The 18,404-nt window shown below is 37.7% G+C and overlaps 3 protein-coding genes across 3 annotated transcripts; 2 read left to right on the top strand and 1 right to left on the bottom strand.

The window, feature by feature from the left end:
* The first annotated feature begins 5,044 nt into the window (after positions 1-5,044).
* LOC116195415 (NAC domain-containing protein 35-like) lies at positions 5,045-7,611 on the top strand. Its single transcript, XM_031524588.1, has 3 exons — positions 5,045-5,600; positions 5,797-6,065; positions 6,566-7,611. The coding sequence occupies exons 1-3, from the start codon at positions 5,369-5,371 to the stop codon at positions 6,917-6,919; spliced, it is 855 nt and encodes a 284-aa protein (XP_031380448.1). The 5' UTR covers positions 5,045-5,368; the 3' UTR covers positions 6,920-7,611.
* A 1,330-nt stretch (positions 7,612-8,941) lies between these two features.
* LOC116197722 (GTPase Der) lies at positions 8,942-12,957 on the bottom strand. Its single transcript, XM_031527951.1, has 9 exons — positions 12,595-12,957; positions 12,250-12,505; positions 11,910-12,134; positions 11,070-11,329; positions 10,718-10,944; positions 10,440-10,565; positions 10,121-10,306; positions 9,879-10,016; positions 8,942-9,393 (listed from the first exon to the last, which is right to left on the bottom strand). Exons 1-9 carry the CDS (start codon positions 12,728-12,730, stop codon positions 9,079-9,081), a joined length of 1,869 nt encoding a protein of 622 aa, XP_031383811.1. The 5' UTR covers positions 12,731-12,957; the 3' UTR covers positions 8,942-9,078.
* A 1,722-nt stretch (positions 12,958-14,679) lies between these two features.
* On the top strand, positions 14,680-18,403 carry LOC116195486 (PHD finger protein ALFIN-LIKE 7-like). The gene is made up of 5 exons (XM_031524716.1): positions 14,680-15,223; positions 15,390-15,422; positions 16,519-16,747; positions 17,578-17,704; positions 17,838-18,403. The coding sequence occupies exons 1-5, from the start codon at positions 15,127-15,129 to the stop codon at positions 18,108-18,110; spliced, it is 759 nt and encodes a 252-aa protein (XP_031380576.1). The 5' UTR covers positions 14,680-15,126; the 3' UTR covers positions 18,111-18,403.
* The last annotated feature ends 1 nt before the right edge of the window (position 18,404 follows it).

Genomic DNA, 18,404 nt, shown 5'->3' with positions numbered 1-18,404 from the left:
CGTCAACCATACATATATATATATATATATACACACACATAAACGTACACAAAAGTATTTTTTACGCATGCATGCAAGTGCTATATAAAAAATATATATGCAAGGTTACACATAAATGTATATATAAACTGGGCTAAATACACAGCACACGTGGATAGGATCACCCATTTTATAATAAATTGACAAAATTACTATTCATCTCTATAAATTCCAATCTTGTACGGCTCACTTTTTTAAGAGTAATTTTGTCCATCTACATATGAATGACCCTAACTATATGGGGTTTGTATAGCCCCACCCATATAATATATTGATCACATTTTTTTTTGTTAGCTATGGTAGAAAGATCTCATATATTATTCATCAATTAATAATTAGTGATCTTCTTGATGGAAACATAGCTAGTGACCAAACATCCACATCCTTGCTTATACGGTCATGATATAATAATATAAATTACAATCATGCAGTTCATTATTGATATGGATTTTATGTGCCTATAGGAGAAACCACAGATTTTAAATTCATATATTTTCATCAGCATTGTCGGGGTCTACCAATGCATCATTCTTGGGAGCCGCGATTAGTCAAGGATTAGAAAAAAATTATATATATTATATGTATTATATATGTGTGTAATCTTTCATATGTCAAACATATCTTCCTTAACTTAACCTCATTTAATCCAGAATACATTGCATTAATGTTTTAATCTGTTTATAAAAAGCTTGAAATTTTCAAATTATTTTGTGGATTTTGGGAATTAGTAGTAAATGGGCTATCGGAACCGCTCGATTTATCCTGCTAGCAGTTCAACTTCTTATTAAATGGAGATATTTTATATACATAGACGTATGTATGTATACATGGATATGTGGTGGGTATGAGAGAATGTAAGAAAGATTGGATTCTAATGAGATTAGGAGGCCAAATGGTCGGTTAAAATGTGGGACCACAGGAAATTGATACCAATTATACATCTTTCCAAAGCTTTCTTATTGTAAAATATATTAATTTTTATTTTATATGAAAAGTCAAAATTGTATTGATCTGCTTAAGCATTTCTTTAGTCGAAGTTGGTGAAAATAATAACCCCCTAGTCTATAATTATTCTGGCCGCTTATATCACATTCTTGTTAATAAGCACATATAACCTAACTAATATGAGCACGCATGCATGATTTGGTGTGCAATCATATCATCATATATACGTATATCTATATATGTGTGTGATGTATATGCAAGAATCGGTAACCAAACCGCATGAAATTCTTTCTTGTGTACGTAAGAAAGAACATCCGGAATTCTCTTCAGCGATCTCCCCAATCACTCTCTTCTGGCGGAAAGAAGGAAAGTCATTTTCTTTGAAAATATGCTATTATATATATATATATATATATATATATATATATATCTGTGTGTGTGCGCGCGTGTGCGTGCGTGTATATAAATATATATAATGAATAAATTAGATTCAAATGTGACGATACTTCTCGAGAACTTGTTATAGTGCTATCTTTCTTTCCACATAACTTAAACTAACTCAAGACTCTAATGACAAAATTGTTGAACACTTTCCACATTTAGAATGCATACTTTTTCCCCTTTTGTTCACTTCTATCATTAGGTATATATATATATATATATCAAATGAGAAAATTGTAAATGATCATTTCTGGCCAAAAAGAATTAATAGTCCATTATTTCATCTTAGGATCACCAAAGAATTTTTCACGACAAATAAAAATAACACCATATATATATATATATATATATTGTCAGATATATTTTTCAATTACAAAATCAAACCATGTACTCACCCTAGTCTAGAAAGTATCCTAAACAAGAAGCTTGAACTGAAAACTGGTAATTTTTTTGGTTTTTATGAATAATCTAGGCTTTGCGGCCTCCCCGTTGATTTATACATTTTCAGTTCAGCCCCTGTGGGTTTGAGGCAACTTTTATTCGAGGATGTAATCTGGATTACGAGTATCCCTACACTTTGTGTTTTCTTACTTGGGTAAATTGCACCGATGGTCCAAAAGGTTTCATGAATATTTCGAGTTGGTCCAAAAAGTTTTTTTAGTAACTTGTTTGTACAAAAAGTTTCAAAACCGTTTCAATATAGTATATTCCGTCAATTTTCCCTGACGCAGTTAACATTTTGCTGACGCGGTGCTTCTTATGTATCACTTTTGACACGTGGAACCAATCACAATGTGCCACTTCATTTAAGAGAAAATAAAATTAAAAAAAATCCAATAAAAATACAAAAAATACAAAAAATAGTAAAAATTTAGAAAAAATAAAAAATTATTTAAAAAAAAATTAAATTATTTCTAAAATTATTTTTAAAAGTTTTTAAAATATTTTTTATATTTTAAAATTTTTAAAAATAATTTAAAATTAAAATTTAAAAATAATAAAAATTATTTTAAATTAAAATTTAAATTTTAGATTAAAAGTTTAAAATTATTTTTAAAAGTTTTTAAAATAATTTTTTATTTTTTTAAAATTTTACTATTTTTTATTTTTTTTGTATTTTTATTAGACTTTTTCAAATTTTATTTTCTCTTAAATGACGTGGCGTGCTGTGATTGGTTCCACGTGTCAAAAGTGACACATATGATTCGCCACGTCAAAATGTTAACGGCGTCAGGGAAAATGGACAGAATGTACTATATTGAAATGGTTTTGAAATTTTTTGTGCAAACAAGTTACCAAAAAAAATATTTTGGACCAACTTGAAACATTCATGAAATCTTTTGGATCACTGGTGCAATTTACCCTTCCTTACTTTTTCTTAATAAAAGATGGGCTTGGCGCTCGTATTACTCAAAAACAATTAAAAGATTGGCCGTGAAGTCGAGGCAGAAAAGGCCAAACACACCTCGACCAGAATCATATTGACATAAGTAATTTCATTGCCTTATTTTAGTCAACGTGAGAAGTGCTGTTGAACTTTTTTCTTTTTTTCTCATTTTTGCTGAATAAAAGGGGTCAGGGAGCGACCGGAATGGTGTTGCGAAATATTCGATTTGAACCATAATTACATCAGGACCCAAAGGTCTAGGCTTGTCACCACCCATCCACAAGTCTCTTAATTGATCTAGTGAAAGACGAAACCAGTTCCCTTAAAATGTCAAGGTTATAGTGTAGTAAAAACTAAGAAGGTTTCATTTTACTGAAGCGAATGGCTTCAATTTCAACGTTACAAATATAATCGCAGTGGAAATATTATTCATTTATGAGTTTCATATAAATATTGTATGAAATTAATACATATTACATATGGATTATCTAATACTTCTTGTATATATATATATATATATATATTTATTATCATTTAAAGAAAAACCTCATTTTGTAACCGTTATCATTTTTTATTCTTTAATTATATTTATTATATACTTCTTGTACTTATACACATTATATATGGGGATCTTGCCGGGGTTGCTTCTCCCCCACTTTATACTCTTTAATTTCTTGGGCTTTTGCCCAGTCTTTCTACCAAAAAAATAAAATAAAAATTTCACTCTGTAACCGTTATCATTTTTTTTTTCTAAAACTAAATTTCATCATGTACAAAAACTATTAATATATCTCCTATTTTCAAGGAATATATAGAAAACAAAAAATAAAAAATTCGTTACTCAATGTGAAGACATATGTTAGAAAGTAAATAGAACGAGGAAATACAGGCAGCGGCCATTCCCTTTTGTCATCTTATATGCTTAATATGAGAGTCTTGATCATATGATTCATATATATCACGGGCTTCAGTGTCTTCAATCAACGGAGGGAGTCCACCATATATATATATATATATATATATAACCCCCAAATAACTCACAAGTCGCAAAAAATATAATATATGTTTGTATATATATGCAAATATTTTCCATATAAAATGGACTCTTATATATGTAATTAAATCTTATCATATTCAACCATATATATACTTCTACCGCCGTCTCCATGCCCTACCGATTCCATTCCCCTATTACTTATCATCCAAACCCTAGCTAGGGAAAATTGATCAGTTCATGATGAAGCGTTACATAGTTAATTTTTCTTTTAGCAATTCCTTTTTAGGGTGGAAATTTAGCAATTTATCAACGCAAATATTAATTAGCCCTTAAGGTTAAGCCAAATCCGTATGTAAACCAACAAGATTAAAAGAGTTAGCAACTTGTAGTGCGCTCACATGCGTGTACAAAACAATCCCTGTTTAATTTTGCTTCATTGCAATATTTCTACACTCAACTTTGTTACTTATATATATCAAAATGCATAAATATATATATATACACATTTATATAGATTCATAATGTTGTGGGCATGCAATATATTTGCAAACCTATATATATACATTCACGTGTGTTCTGATGAATCACAAAATCTCCATAACATATAATCATAAGGGATCATTTGACTAACACATACACTCTCTAATACATACAAGGACAACACAATGGCAGCTCAAATTTCATGTTTTTGTCCATGTTGGAGGTACATACATATACACACACACATATATATAGAGAGAGAGAGAAAGAGAGAGAGAAACGTGTACCAACTAATACATATAACGAGATAAATATAAGTTATGTGAAGAATTTAATATCATATATGGAAGGAGAAAAGAAAAGTCCAAAATTAAAGGAGGCCACCGCTGAGGAAGGAAGAGCGACCCAGAGAGAGAGAGAGAGAGCTATGGTCACCCTGTCCCGTTCATTTGTGGATATGTCACTTTCTCATCTTAAAACTCCTTCCTTAACCCATACAACCTCTCTAACTACGAAGGCATGACTTAACAGCAAATTATACTTTTTAATGAGCGAATTCTACTCAGAATATAAGATTTCAAAATGTACTTCAAAGACATCACGGTAGGACAAAGATGACACCTAAACGGGATTAATATCAGTTAACAGATGGAGGATACTTAAAATTTCACCATGAAGTCCAATTGATCCCTTCTCTTCCCCTTTGTGTGGGGTCCAAGTTTTTCTCAATATATAGGACTCTCTATCCTCTCCCAGTCTCTTCATTTCCTTCCCTTTCCCTAGCTAGTTCCTCCTCATATCTCCTCCGCTCCAGAAAAGAATTTAATTACTCGCTTTTTGGCCGGTCATATATCGTACACATCAGTAATATATATCAACAATTCATATTGTTATCATGTCCTTCTTGCCCACTTGCTCAACTCGCGGTACGCTTATCGATAGGGTCTCTGACTGAAGAGAGCGATGTCGAACTAGCTTGAGAGAGAAAGGAGTTGTGTGAAGACTGACGAGCATCCACCCTCTCTATATATAACTATTTTGGTGAGTCTAGCTAGGGTTTTTAGTTTCTTCTACAGTTTATGGCAATACCAGTGACCATGAGCAACGATGAGGAGAAGAACAACAAGGGCGGCAGCGGTGATGATGATGATGAGCATGAGCACGACATGGTGATGCCAGGGTTCCGCTTCCATCCTACGGAGGAAGAGCTCGTGGAATTCTACCTTCGCCGTAAGGTGGAGGGCAAGCGATTCAATGTCGAGCTCATCACCTTCCTTGATCTTTACCGATACGACCCTTGGGAGCTTCCCGGTAGATATCGATAACGTAGTAATGCTTTTCCAATTTTCCTATCAAGAAAGATAAATATCGCTGAACTTTTTAGGAGAATACTTCAAGAGAGATGATTGTGTTCATTAATTGTCAGTGAGGAGAGGACTATAGTCAAAATTAGATAAAAACTGATCAACGTCTTTCGCTTAACATGTTGGTCTGGATGATATTGTAGCATTGGCAACCATCGGAGAGAAGGAATGGTACTTCTATGTGCCGAGAGACCGCAAGTATCGGAACGGGGATCGGCCCAACCGCGTCACAACTTCCGGTTACTGGAAGGCGACTGGAGCTGACCGCATGATCCGAGGTGAAAATTCCCGATCAATCGGGCTGAAGAAAACCCTAGTTTTCTATTCCGGTAAAGCCCCCAAAGGTACCCGGACCAGTTGGATCATGAACGAATACCGGTTGCCACATCACGAGACTGAACGCTACCAAAAGGTAAATGAAACACCCATATATATTGTTCGATGCAGTATCCTCCTACAATTTTGTAGCCCTCATGATAAATCAAATTGATATTTATCAGTAATTTCCATGCTTTTATGTTTCTATCACTGCATTTATTAGCTAGCTGCTATGTTCATCTTTTCAAACCCTAGATTGAAATCATATTAATTGATCATGATTCCAGTTGAACACATATGTGCATTCTAATGCTGTATATACGCTTGTCATTAGACTTTCACGCTTATATAGGCATATATGTAGGGAAACCGATCGAAAATGTTACTTAATAGAAAATTTTCGGGGTTAATTTACAATTGGTGTGTGTCCTCTCCAAGATCTGTATAAATGTTAGTATGATGGTAGTTATATACATAGATGTGTGTATAAATATACATTTATATTGGTGAATAGATGGGTACCAATCGATTTTCTTCGACTCCCTTTGCATATATACACGGCTAAAGAGCGGTATGTGATAATGTTGTGGACAGGCAGAGATATCGTTATGCCGAGTTTATAAGAGACCTGGAGTGGAAGACTACTCCAATTCTAGTTCCCACCACCTGCCACGATCGCTTCCGACGACGAGGGCACCGTCTTCCTCTCGGGATCGGGAGAGTAATGACAACCGTCGTCACAAGCAACCAGCAGTAGAGCATCATTGCACGATCATTAGTAACTCAGACGCCGTACAGGGTTTTCAACCACTGTTGCCACCACCTCATCATCATCATGCAATTGATCAGATAAACACTACTGTCGAAACTGATCATCTCCATCATCATGGAGGAAGCAGCGGCCCCAGTGTCGCTTCAACAATTATGATCACCACACTACGGTTATGACTCCAGCCGGAGTCCCACTGCCAGTGGAAGCTCGCGAACACCAAGCACTGCCGACGGCTGCTTTAACTTACCAGCAGCTCGTACCAGCTTCTGCTGCTACTGTTGCTTTTGGAACATTCTCGTCATCCGGTGCGGTGACGATGGCAGCGGCCTCATCTTCAGCTGTGCTGCAGGATGATCTGCACCGACTGGTGAACTATCATAACCAATTTTCCTACGCTACTCATCAACATCACCATCCGAGCTCTTCTCATCAGCTCTCTGCCCTGCTGATGCCCCCACAGCAACAGCCACAGCAATTGGGAGTCAGCAGCAGCACAACCCAGCAGCTCTCAGTGGCCACCGCCGCCGCCACCTTAACGGACAGAGTAGTTTGGGATTGGAGTCCTATCGTGCCGAACCCAGACTACAATCCTGACAATCCCAACAGCAATCCATTCAAATAAGTAGCAACGTGTTATTGTTAGCTAGCTTCGTATATACATATATTTATATCTGTGATTGATCAATGCATGATGCACCCTAATGTGAACTTGATCAGTATATTAAGCAACACTTGTTTAGTAACTAATTGAACATTAATTGTTGCCGCTGCAAGTTTGCAGCTTAATTTAATTAGTTTTTGGGGAATTGCATGGTACCTAGCTAGCTAGGTTTTCTGATGTATGTGCTTCCTAATTAAAGGGGTTTGATGATTTGGATGTGTGATGTGATCATCTTGTGCGAACAATTAGCACGCATTGACATAACCTATGTGTGTGTAGCTAACTCACCTTAATTATATATAGATATGTGTTGACTTAGGGTTTGTCAAAATATTTTTTAGGCCAGTCTCGAATATGCGTGTTTTGAAACCTATATATGACCATCTGTGTCAACTATACATTTTTGACGTCGTGTCAGTTATGAATGTTCTCCATACGCAAGACTTTAATTAATTGAAATTTTGTGTAAAAAGAATAAGTATGAAATCGCTAAAACTAATTGATATTAGTTTATTATACATTTTGATCGTTTAAGGGGTTGCGTATACATATAAATCAATTATAAGCATTAAATATTAATAAAAAAAATATTATTAGTATTATCTTCTCTTTGGAAATTTCTAATGCATAAGATTATTCAAGTATATCGCACAATATGCAAGTAAACAAGGAGACTGTTTTGGTCAAATAAAGGGTTGGCTGCAAAACGTGACACGACGCAATTACATAAATAATATGCAACTATATTATGATAGCTGGCTGATTTAACCCAAGTCCTCTGCCAGCAACCAAAGCTTGAATTGCTAGATTTCAGCGCGTATGACATGAACAAGATGTGTAACCGGAGGAAGAGTTTGACGCCGTTTGCAGCCGAAACCTTGTATGCCGTTCGATGCCATTCTTTCATCGGCCTTTAAAAGGGCCGTTTGGATTCAAATTTAAAATTACTTTGATTTTGATTTTGATTTTGATTGTGGAAAAAGACAAATGAGATGTGATTATAAATTTGACTTGGGAAACGTGTGTTTTTGTTGTGTAGCGTGTTGAGTTAAAATTAAAGTTAAAATTTTTGAATTAGGAAATGTGTATTTTGTTGTGTAGTGTGTTGAGTTAAAGTTAAAGTTAAAATTAAAATCAATAGGTTGTGAATCCAAACGGGCCTAAGAGGTTGAACCCGAGAGACTATAACACGCAAAGTCACAGAAGTCCGGAGGTCCCATGTCGTGTGGACGCTGACAAGCCAAACCATATGTTCATTATTTTGAATAATTTTTATTTACTTTTGTTTGAAACCAATATAGACCAAATAATTTATCCATGGAAACATATGATGTCCACGTCAATGTCGCACTCACACCAGAATTATTCATGTCTCTACTTGCCTATCCAAAACAAAAGAGAGGACAAAAATTCCGTTATTATTTCTTTTTCTCTTCTTTCATTCCAAAACATTTGTTTCTCAAAAATTCGCAATTAAAGAGTTTTACCCTTCGTTGGTCGATCTCGCTCAAATCTAGAACTAGTTGGGACTCATTCGGCTTCCGAATATCAAGTGATGCAAAAAAAAAAAAAGATAATGAGTGATATCCGAACTTCCCCTAATAATATTACATACTTCAAAAATTATTAATACATATGTGCATTTGCATGGAATCCTCCATGGTTTCCCCCTAATTAAGCAGCAGCAACAGTTCGCTTGTCGGAAAAGGTCCTCGCAGTCACTGCCCGGCTTGAAGACGGCTTACTGCTGTTGCTGCTGCTGCTGAGCTCGTCATTTCTTGACATGGATCGCTGCATGATCCTGACGGGAATCCCACCCAAGTTGAAATCTTCCTTCAACGACCTCGTCAGGAACCTGATGTCCGTGTCTGAGAGCCGCGTCTTCCCGCTGACAAAGGCAACAAAGGTCGGGGGGCGGGCCTTCACCTGGGTGAAGTACTTGATCTTGGGCTTAGCAGCCTGGTCCTTCCACGAGTGCCTGCTCATGACCTGCAGAGCACGGACGGGAAGGGGGAGTACTGCGAGGTTAATTCCTCAGTTGCATAATGCCGAGAAGACATTGCATTCAAGACCCAACCTCAGAATTGTAAGTGGCTTCCAAAATTGGCATTCAAGTGCTGGCATTCTAACATCGACCCAGTTTCTCTATAGAATTAGGCTGATACTCCGAGCTGAAATTGAGTTCACTCTGCAAGCCACTTTTCTAACGAAGGAATGAAAATAAATGCATAATAGCCACACAATATAGTCAGCTTTTCTAAGACTATTCCATGCTGTTATATTTCCACTCCTCGACGCCCAACATAATAATAGCTGTCAATGACTTTACAATATGTGGGATTGACATATTGTCGAGATTTCAGAATGAGGAAACTAAAATCTGAGGTCAAGTTAACAATTTTAGTCCATCTAATAAGAGTAAATTTTCTGCTTGGACAGAAAAGCTATATTTAAGAAAAGGAAATTGAACTAACCTTTCGCAACCAACGGTTGAGACGTGCCGTCGGCAACCTCGAGCACCACTTCTCATAGGTATCTATTACCTGATGCATGACTGCCATTTTACCCCTCCCTTCCAGTGCCGATGTGAACACAACTGGTATCCCAGTAACCTGCAATCAATACTCACCAAAGCCATCGAATTAACAAGATATCAAACTTTTCAACCTCTATGAACTTCTTTGCTATTGTACATGTTGGGATAGACAGGACAAACCTGGGGAATAACCGTTTGAATTTCTTCTGGAACAGCTTGCATGACTTTCTCATATAGCGCAGAGTTCCTCTTCCCTCTCAGGAGATCCATCTTGTTCACAATAACCACAAGACCCCGACCTTCGTCTACGGCTTGCCTAGCTATTACTACTTCAGCATGTTTCATACTTCGTTTTTCTTGCGCAATCTAACAGAGAAAGGCAATCTTTCCATAAACTGATAAAGTTTCTAAACAAGGAATATCTACTAACAGAAAATTCTTTGCTTACAGTAATCTGTTGTTTAGCGGTAATTAGGAAACACTCGAGTGCAATACAAACCTCTTGGGCATCGAGCACTAGTGCGACCACATGAGCTCGCATGAGATGCTTTCTTGATTGCATGATGCTCAAGGAGGCTGGTCCTTTCTCTTGTCTTGTCCTTTGCAGCCAACCAGCAGTATCAACCTAAATCACAGTTTTCACTAATCAACTAAATCTCATTGTTGGCTCTAAGACAAAGTCTTGATCTTGAAATACAGCAAGGAAACACGTACTCTGTCTTGAGATACTTTAATTAATAGAATACAAGAAAAGTCAGAACAAAAGCCGGTACCCACCAGATAGACAGTTCTACCCTGAAACTGAAACTGAACTCTAACTGAATCTCGTGTCAGACCGGCCTCAGGGCCAACCACAACACGATCTTCCTCCAGCAAAGCATTAAGCAATGTCGACTTCCCAACATTTGGCCTTCCTACGATTGCCAGCTGCAACGGCAACTTGGATTCATCATTCTCACAGCAGCTGGTTTCCTCACAAGAGCTATTTTCTTCACTACATTCATCTGAGAAAGGATTATTGAATAATAAGTTGATAGAAGACTAAAGCAGGAGAGCTTCATTGTCATTCACTGCCATGAGTGTTCACTAGCCACTTAAAATCAGATTGATGGCAGTATTTTTCTCTAACCTTTTGACATCCGACGCATAGAATCCTCAAGTAGAGGCCTTAGGGCTTGATAAAGATCTGCCATGCCAAGTCCAGTCTCTGCAGAGATTGCAATAGGATCTCCAAAGCCTAACCTACGAGCTTCTACAGTTACTGTTGTAAGAGAGCCACTAGCATCATCCAGTGACTCGGATTTATTCATAACCACTATAGGTTTGATTCCAGGAGCATGTCTCCGTAACCATCTTCCAACCTCCGCATCCATTGGGTGCAACCCAACTCTACGATCAAATCAGAACACGTTCACGATGAAGCCATCGAGAAGGAATACAAGAGAACTCACTACATACAAGATATATAATGCCCAATTTATAGCCTTTCATCACCAAAATGCAAGGGGAGGTGAAGCTAAGCTTATTTACGTGAACTAGCATACAATACAACACTTTAATCAGAAACCAGAGTATGTTGAATCTATTGAGATTAGAAATGACAAACTGACTGATCAAGCAAACAAAGTCATGCTGACAACAGTGTCAATTCTACAAAAAGCAAGCCTCTGGCCCTCTATGAAAGATAATTGGTCTCTTCTTTTCTTTACAATAGTATAATCCTTCCCAAGGGCTCCAAACATCTAAAGTGCTTAAAACCAGTAGAAGATTATACTAATAAACCGAATGAAGAAGGGGAAAGAAGGAATTCCAGAGGTTGTCAATATAGCGTGAGGGAGGCTTGAGCACCCATTGAGAGCGGCAACATACTTCTATCAAACACCATTGGACTGTAAAGCATTGACCACTTTTATGCATTCAAGTGGGCTAGCATAGCAAATGCAAGAAGCAAATCGCAATCATGGAGTACCTCGCATCAATGAGGAAGATTGCGAACTGAGACCTAGAAAGCACTTTTGCAATCATAGTAGCCGTTCGATCGAGTATAGACCCAGATGAAGCTGCCATTTCAAGACCAGCAGAATCGAGCACTCGGAACCGCAAATCGCTCAACTTGGCGACACCTTCTTTGATATCCCGAGTGACATGATCTTCAGGAGTGTTGTACACTAGAGCCTCCCTCCTCCGAATCAGACTACATGTAACATGCCCCACTAAGTTCATTAGCTGCCGAAAGACACATAACTTACACGTATATATATCAGAAAACATCTTCCGATCGAAGGAGAGCAAGTGAAAATGAAACCAACCGGTTGAACAAGGCAGACTTGCCGACATTCGGGCGGCCCACGAGAATAACAGTTGGGAGACGGTTGACATCGACTTTGGTGAAGTCTACCGTTCGAACTCTGCCTCCGTTTTTGGGAGAAGAAGCAGAGCCCGAGGAAGATAGCACATCTTCCACAAGGGTGCAAAATCCCCTGACACTACTTCCGGCGGAGTGAGCTCGTGGAGGAAGGAGTGAGCCTGGATTGCCATTAGCAAGAATCACATTCACCAAAGAGCCTGAGAAGCAAAATTCAAAGACCCCATCCTTTATCAATATCCGTGATTGCACGACGAGAAAAGGGGAAAGAACAGAGCTTTTCGAGAACCTCTGCCGGACGAAGTACGAGTGGCAGCTGAATCGACTGTGATGAGCTCTTGCAGGTGCCCCACTGAACCGTCAGCAGCGAGAGACCGCAGGACGTTGCGAGCTGAAAGTGCCCGACTCCTCCATGGCCGCAACATCACCGAGGACAGCAGAAGAAGCTAACAGCTGCGTCCTCTGTCGGCCTTCATATGTAAAATGTTCAATGGGAAGGTCTCAACAGCCGGAACTGGGGAAAGAGGGAGATGAGAAGACGGGCCCTGCCCTGCAAGCCGGAGGCAGAGGACGGAGCTTGAGAACTGAGCGGGAAGAGGACGACGGCTCTGCTGCTGAGCTGAACGCTTTCCTTTCCTCATCGAAGAGGAAGAGGAGGAAGAATAGGAGGGTCAGCGCAGGCATGTTTATGGGCTGGGCTTGGGTTAGTCATGGGCATGGGCTTGGGCTTGGGCTTGGGCTGGGCTGGATGGACTATAATATGAGAGGGAAAGATGCGTTTTGTCTTGTGCAGGTGTTGACCTTCGGTATAATCGAACCCGAGATATATGTTTAATAATAATTATCTATATCTATATCTATATCTATATCTATATTTTATATTTAAATAATAATAATAATAATAATATACTATATCTATATTTTATATTTAAATAATAATAATAATAATATACTGCAAAAGGAAGAAGGAAAATTTTGGTCTAACATTGAACTTTCTAAGACGCCCATTGCAGATAATTTTAAAAGAAATTGAAACCATTAAATTAGACAATAATTGAGAACAAATTCATCTATTCATCCTCCTATAACCACCCGTTCACCTTTAACGTCCACAATTCTCTCCAAGCACTAGGGCAGGTTTAGTTTTGGAGAATTTTTAGATTTTTCAGAATATTTTTTTCTAAAAAGTAGAGAACCACAAAAATTATGTTCACCAATATAAAATTGAAATGATTTTTCTAAATTTTTTTTACTATTCAAATTTGTATAGAGATTAGAAGAGCTCTTTTTTTAATTCTCTAATTTTTTATTAGTCAATTCTTTCCTTTTCTAATTTTTTAATTATGACTTTCCTTTCTTATTTATTAAAAATCATTTATTTCAATGAGATCTGAGATCCAATACTAAATTAGTAATTGATTTACTATAAATTGCGATTTTATAACGTTGATATTAGTAAACATACTTTTATATCTCAATAGAGAAATAAATTTAGAAAATGAGAGGAGAAGTATAAAAGAAAAGTAAGAATTAATTCTCTAAAAATAAATGTTATGTATTTTTCTCTCTTCTCAATTCTCTCTCCCCCACCCCCACTTTGCCCATTTCTCTCATTTTCTAAATTAATTTAGTCATTTTCTTCCCAAATTCATTTCTTATTTTTTTATATTTATTATTATTAAATTTTAAATACAGCTAGAAGACTAATAATTTTAATAATACTTTATGGTAAATTCCATAATTAGTGAATCAACGCATCAATAATTAAAAATATGTATGAAACCGCACGTAAATGTTTAGTAATCATAAAAGAAACCTCTGTTTAAACGTCCTTGAACTCCTAAGAGAGGTATGTTAGTCTTCCATATGGGAACTCATACGCGATAATAATTTAAAATTACGGATAAGAGTTGCGTATTCATATTTTATAATTCTATCGGAGGAGCAAATAGCCTTACCATTTATAATTTTTTTGCAAAATTCGAATCGTGTGCACAACTCGATAGTAAACTGGAAACTCATATGCAAGAACAATTTGAAATTACGAATGAGAGTTGAATATTTATATATTATGGTTCTGTTAGACGAGCATATCGCCTTATCATTTAGAATTTTTTTTGCAAAATTATAACCGTGTACGCGGACTTAGATACCAAATTTGCCCCATAGGTAAACTCATATGTTGCTTAATGAATGTATTGGCGCAAAAACAAACAAAAAAGAAACGAAAAGGAAAACAGAGGCAGTAAAAATGTATTAAATTTGATAAATATAAATATAAATAAATTAGATAAAAAAAAAAAAGGAAAACGTTAACGTTCTTTAATTATATATATAAATATATATAAAAATATATTTGGGGAATTTGGGGACAACAAACCCTAGACAGTCACAGTAGCCCTACCTCCCTCTCTCTCTCTCTCTCTCTGCCATCCCAATTTCAATTTTTCCAATTGCAAAATCCCCAAATTCCATTTGGTTGGGGTTTTAATTTCTTTCCTTTTAATTTTCCCCTTCAGAGCACAAAATTTAACCGCGAAGTCCTCAATCCCTTCTTCTTCTTCTTCTTCCTCCACTTCTTGTTCCACTTCTTGTTCCTCTCTTCCCCTCCTCCCTCCTCCTCCTCCTCCTCCGTCTTCGTCTTCTTTCATCAGTCATCCCCTTCTCTGCGCATTCTCTAGTTCCCAATCTTCTCGCCCCGTACCGTCTCATCCTTCGATTGATGGTCCTGAGGGAAGTTGGGCGAAGAAATTGAGGGAATATTGAGAGGATAATCGACTGTAGAAGCAGCCCCACCAAGCGATAGAGATAAAGGATAACAATGGAAGGTATACCCCATCCTGTGCCCAGGACAGTGGAGGAGGTGTTCAGCGATTTCAAGGGCAGACGAGCCGGCCTCATCAAGGCCCTCACCACTGGTTCTCTCTCTTCTCCATCCTCTTGCGTGTTCTTCATGTCCGTGATTGTTGAAACCATGCGTACCCATGTTGCTGGTTTGTCCCAGTTGTGTGGGTTTGTCTTCTCGGGTTCCTCGACGTTAATTTTTAGTGCTGATTCGTTCTCGCCCTGCTTGAATTGTTGCAGATGTTGAGAAGTTTTACCAGCAGTGCGACCCTGGTACGCCTTCCCCTCTCTCTTTGTGAATTGGGTTCTTGGGTTATGAATTGCGGCTAATCTGAAAGTAAACCGCAGCTCTCATTGTTTAGTGTAAGAATTGCTTCTTACGGTTAAGATTTCCGGGATATATTTCTCCTTTCTGTTTGCTGGAGCTGTCTCCTTTCCATTTAACTGCTGTGAGTTACGAAGAATTTGTTTTGTTCGCACCTCTTTTATAGTGAGGTTATCAACCCGATATTCCTCTGTTATTTCTTGGCTGACTTGAGGGAATTCTCGAGAACCCATCATCTTGCAGTGGGGAGCTTCTCTTTTTCCGAGTACCCAGTGTCCACTTTGGTAACCGGGTGCCAGTGGCTCAGATTATAGAATGGTACTTTTGACACGGCCTTGCGCTCTTGGCTCGATTGGGAGTTCAAGCCGCAGGTTGCAGTATCATGAGTTTTTATCTGGAACGTGGTGTAGAGATGTCCACAAGGTGATAGACAGTGTCATGTATTAATACAAATTCCGCGAGTCACCCACTTGTTCCGTAGTTCCATCATATTTGTGTGTAGCTGAAGTATTTGCCAGCAGCATGACACGACACATTTCGTATCTGATTGCTGTAATAAGTAGCTTTTTCTTTGTGTCGCGGCTCTCATTTCATTTGTGTGCTTTCGCATCATTTTCCCCTCTAATAAGTTACTTGTGCCTTCATTTTTTCCATTTGGATTCGGATACATTTCTGTTTAGACGTGCCTAATGTTACTGGTGGCTCATAGTCAGGCCTTGTGGGATCATCATTAGGTCAAAAACTGTATGTAGTAGCTTGATTGCTAACCCTGAATCATAAGAAAGCCACGTGCTATCAAACAAACCTGGTGGTAACAATGGCGCAAGAAAGTTAATTTTTTTCTTTTCGTTTGATATCATTTGTACACTATTCTGTTTTTCCTTCAGCTGAGACAGATGTCCAAAACATCTAGAGGTTTATCCAAAGTGAAAAAAACAAACGAAACAAAGGGACAAGAAATTATAGGACATTTTGTTTTCAAAAGCATTGTACTTTTTGTTATTTATATTGTTGAGCCTGAGGAATTGTCTATTGCACTTGCAGATAAGGAGAATTTATGCCTTTATGGACTTCCAAACGAAACATGGGAAGTTAACTTACCTGTAGAGGAGGTTCCGCCTGAGCTTCCAGAGCCAGCTTTAGGTATTAACTTCGCTAGGGATGGAATGCAGGAGAAAGACTGGTTATCACTGGTTGCAGTGCACAGCGATTCGTGGTTGCTTGCTGTTGCTTTCTATTTTGGTGCACGCTTTGGTTTTGGTAAGAATGAAAGGTATGATTACTTCAGCAAACATTCTACAGAAGGATAGCTCACTTAACAATCACTTTTTATGAGTTCATACATCCATTATATCTGAGAATGATGTCTTTTTTACATATCTAGAAAATTAAGTATCTGCATTTGTGGGACTGCTAGGCAATATTACGTTTCCCCTTTTGCTGAATATGTCAATTTTTGTGGGTAGTTTTTTCTTTGTTTTTCTTTTACTAGAAAGCAGTGCCACATGGGATCAACTGGGAGGAAGTAATTTTTGTGAGATTTGGAAGAATTAAATATATATGGTGCGTTTGGATTTAGAGTTAAATAACTTTAATTTTGATTTTGATTTTGATTGTGGAAAATGGCAAATGAGATGTGATTATAAATTTGATTTGAGAAACGTGTGTTTTTGTTGTGTAGTGTATTGAGTTAAAGTTAAAGTTAACATTTTTGACTTGGGAAATGTGTGTTTTTGTTGTGCAGTATGTTGAGTTAAAGTTAAAGTTAAAATTTTTTATTTGGGAATCCAAACAGGGCATAATTTCTTCCAACAGGCGATGCTAGTTTGAATGAACATCTTCATCCTTCCATATACTTGTGGATGTTTGATTTCTAATACTTGACTGCTTAGATCCGTGAGGGGTTTTTTCTATTTTGGCAACTCATTTGATACGAATCTCAATCCACATTATGACTCTATGGTATCAATGCACTGACAATGAGAACAACTAATAATTCCAAGTTTATGCCTCATTGAAAGGAAAAGAACTTGCTTAATGCAGATGTGAGGATATACACTTGAACTAGGCTCTTAACTTTCGTAAGTGTTCCTGATGTTACAGAAAGAAGCTTTTCCAGATGATTAACGATCTCCCAACAATATTTGAAGTTGTGACTGGAAATGCCAAGCAACCAAAGGACCAGTCTGGTGGTCACAACAATAGCAAGAGCAAATCGAGCTCTAAGATGGTAAGCATCAGTTTAACCCGATGGCCTTTTCAATTTCGGTCCTTTAAATTGTGAAAAATATGCAATAAAGCACCTTCTGATCTCAAGTTTGTTCTTAACCTCAATGGCACGTGATGTTTTTGCTATGAAACAGTCTCGGCAATCTGAAACCCAACCAAAGGGAGTTAAGATGTCTCCACCACCACCTAAGGACGAGGAAGAGAGTGGAGAAGAGGAAGAGGACGATGAACAGGGTGCAACATGTGGAGCCTGTGGGGATAGCTATGCCAATGACGAGTTCTGGATTTGCTGTGATATCTGCGAGAGATGGTTCCATGGGAAATGCGTAAAGATCACTCCTGCAAAGGCCGAGCACATAAAGCAGTACAAGTGCCCTAGTTGCAGCAACAAGAGGGCCCGGGTCTGAATACCAGACAGATTGACTGAAGCAGAACCAAGGATAGAACTCATCTGCCTGGCAGTAGACAAGCAAAACCCAGATTTGTCCGGGCATTTTAAGTTTGATTTGAAGTTCCTGCAGATGAGACTTGAGAGCTGTTGCCGCTCCCTACTTACTGTTTTCTTTTTCTCCTGTCTCTGGAATTATTATGCTTTTGATGTTGTTGGCAACTTAGAAAGATCTTTTTATAGACTTATGCAGTTTCTTGTGATTTGTGGCAATATTGCTCACTGCAGCAATCCAAAGCATTTTGCGCCTTCT

This window comes from Punica granatum, chromosome 2 (assembly GCF_007655135.1).
Source record: "Punica granatum isolate Tunisia-2019 chromosome 2, ASM765513v2, whole genome shotgun sequence".
In the NCBI taxonomy this organism is placed as follows: domain Eukaryota; kingdom Viridiplantae; phylum Streptophyta; class Magnoliopsida; order Myrtales; family Lythraceae; genus Punica; species Punica granatum.
Note: the sequence above shows the minus strand (reverse complement) of the source record. Positions and strands in the feature narration are given on the sequence as shown.

What these genes read in the sequence shown, in the direction of transcription:
- LOC116195486 (XM_031524716.1), top strand. Translation starts at nt 15,127, where the DNA reads ATGGAAGGTATACCCCATCCTGTGCCCAGGACAGTGGAGGAGGTGTTC. An exon ending in CATCAAGGCCCTCACCACTG is followed by an intron (nt 15,224 to 15,389) that starts GTTCTCTCTCTT and finishes GAATTGTTGCAG; the next exon opens with ATGTTGAGAAGTTTTACCAG. An exon ending in GCAAATCGAGCTCTAAGATG is followed by an intron (nt 17,705 to 17,837) that starts GTAAGCATCAGT and finishes GCTATGAAACAG; the next exon opens with TCTCGGCAATCTGAAACCCA.
- LOC116197722 (XM_031527951.1), bottom strand. Translation starts at nt 12,730, where the DNA reads ATGTTGCGGCCATGGAGGAGTCGGGCACTTTCAGCTCGCAACGTCCTG. An exon ending in AAGTCTGCCTTGTTCAACCG is followed by an intron (nt 12,135 to 12,249) that starts GTTGGTTTCATT and finishes TGTTACATGTAG; the next exon opens with TCTGATTCGGAGGAGGGAGG. An exon ending in TCAACCGTTGGTTGCGAAAG is followed by an intron (nt 9,394 to 9,878) that starts GTTAGTTCAATT and finishes CGTGCTCTGCAG; the next exon opens with GTCATGAGCAGGCACTCGTG.
- LOC116195415 (XM_031524588.1), top strand. Translation starts at nt 5,369, where the DNA reads ATGGCAATACCAGTGACCATGAGCAACGATGAGGAGAAGAACAACAAG. An exon ending in CGACCCTTGGGAGCTTCCCG is followed by an intron (nt 5,601 to 5,796) that starts GTAGATATCGAT and finishes ATGATATTGTAG; the next exon opens with CATTGGCAACCATCGGAGAG. An exon ending in AGACTGAACGCTACCAAAAG is followed by an intron (nt 6,066 to 6,565) that starts GTAAATGAAACA and finishes TGTTGTGGACAG; the next exon opens with GCAGAGATATCGTTATGCCG.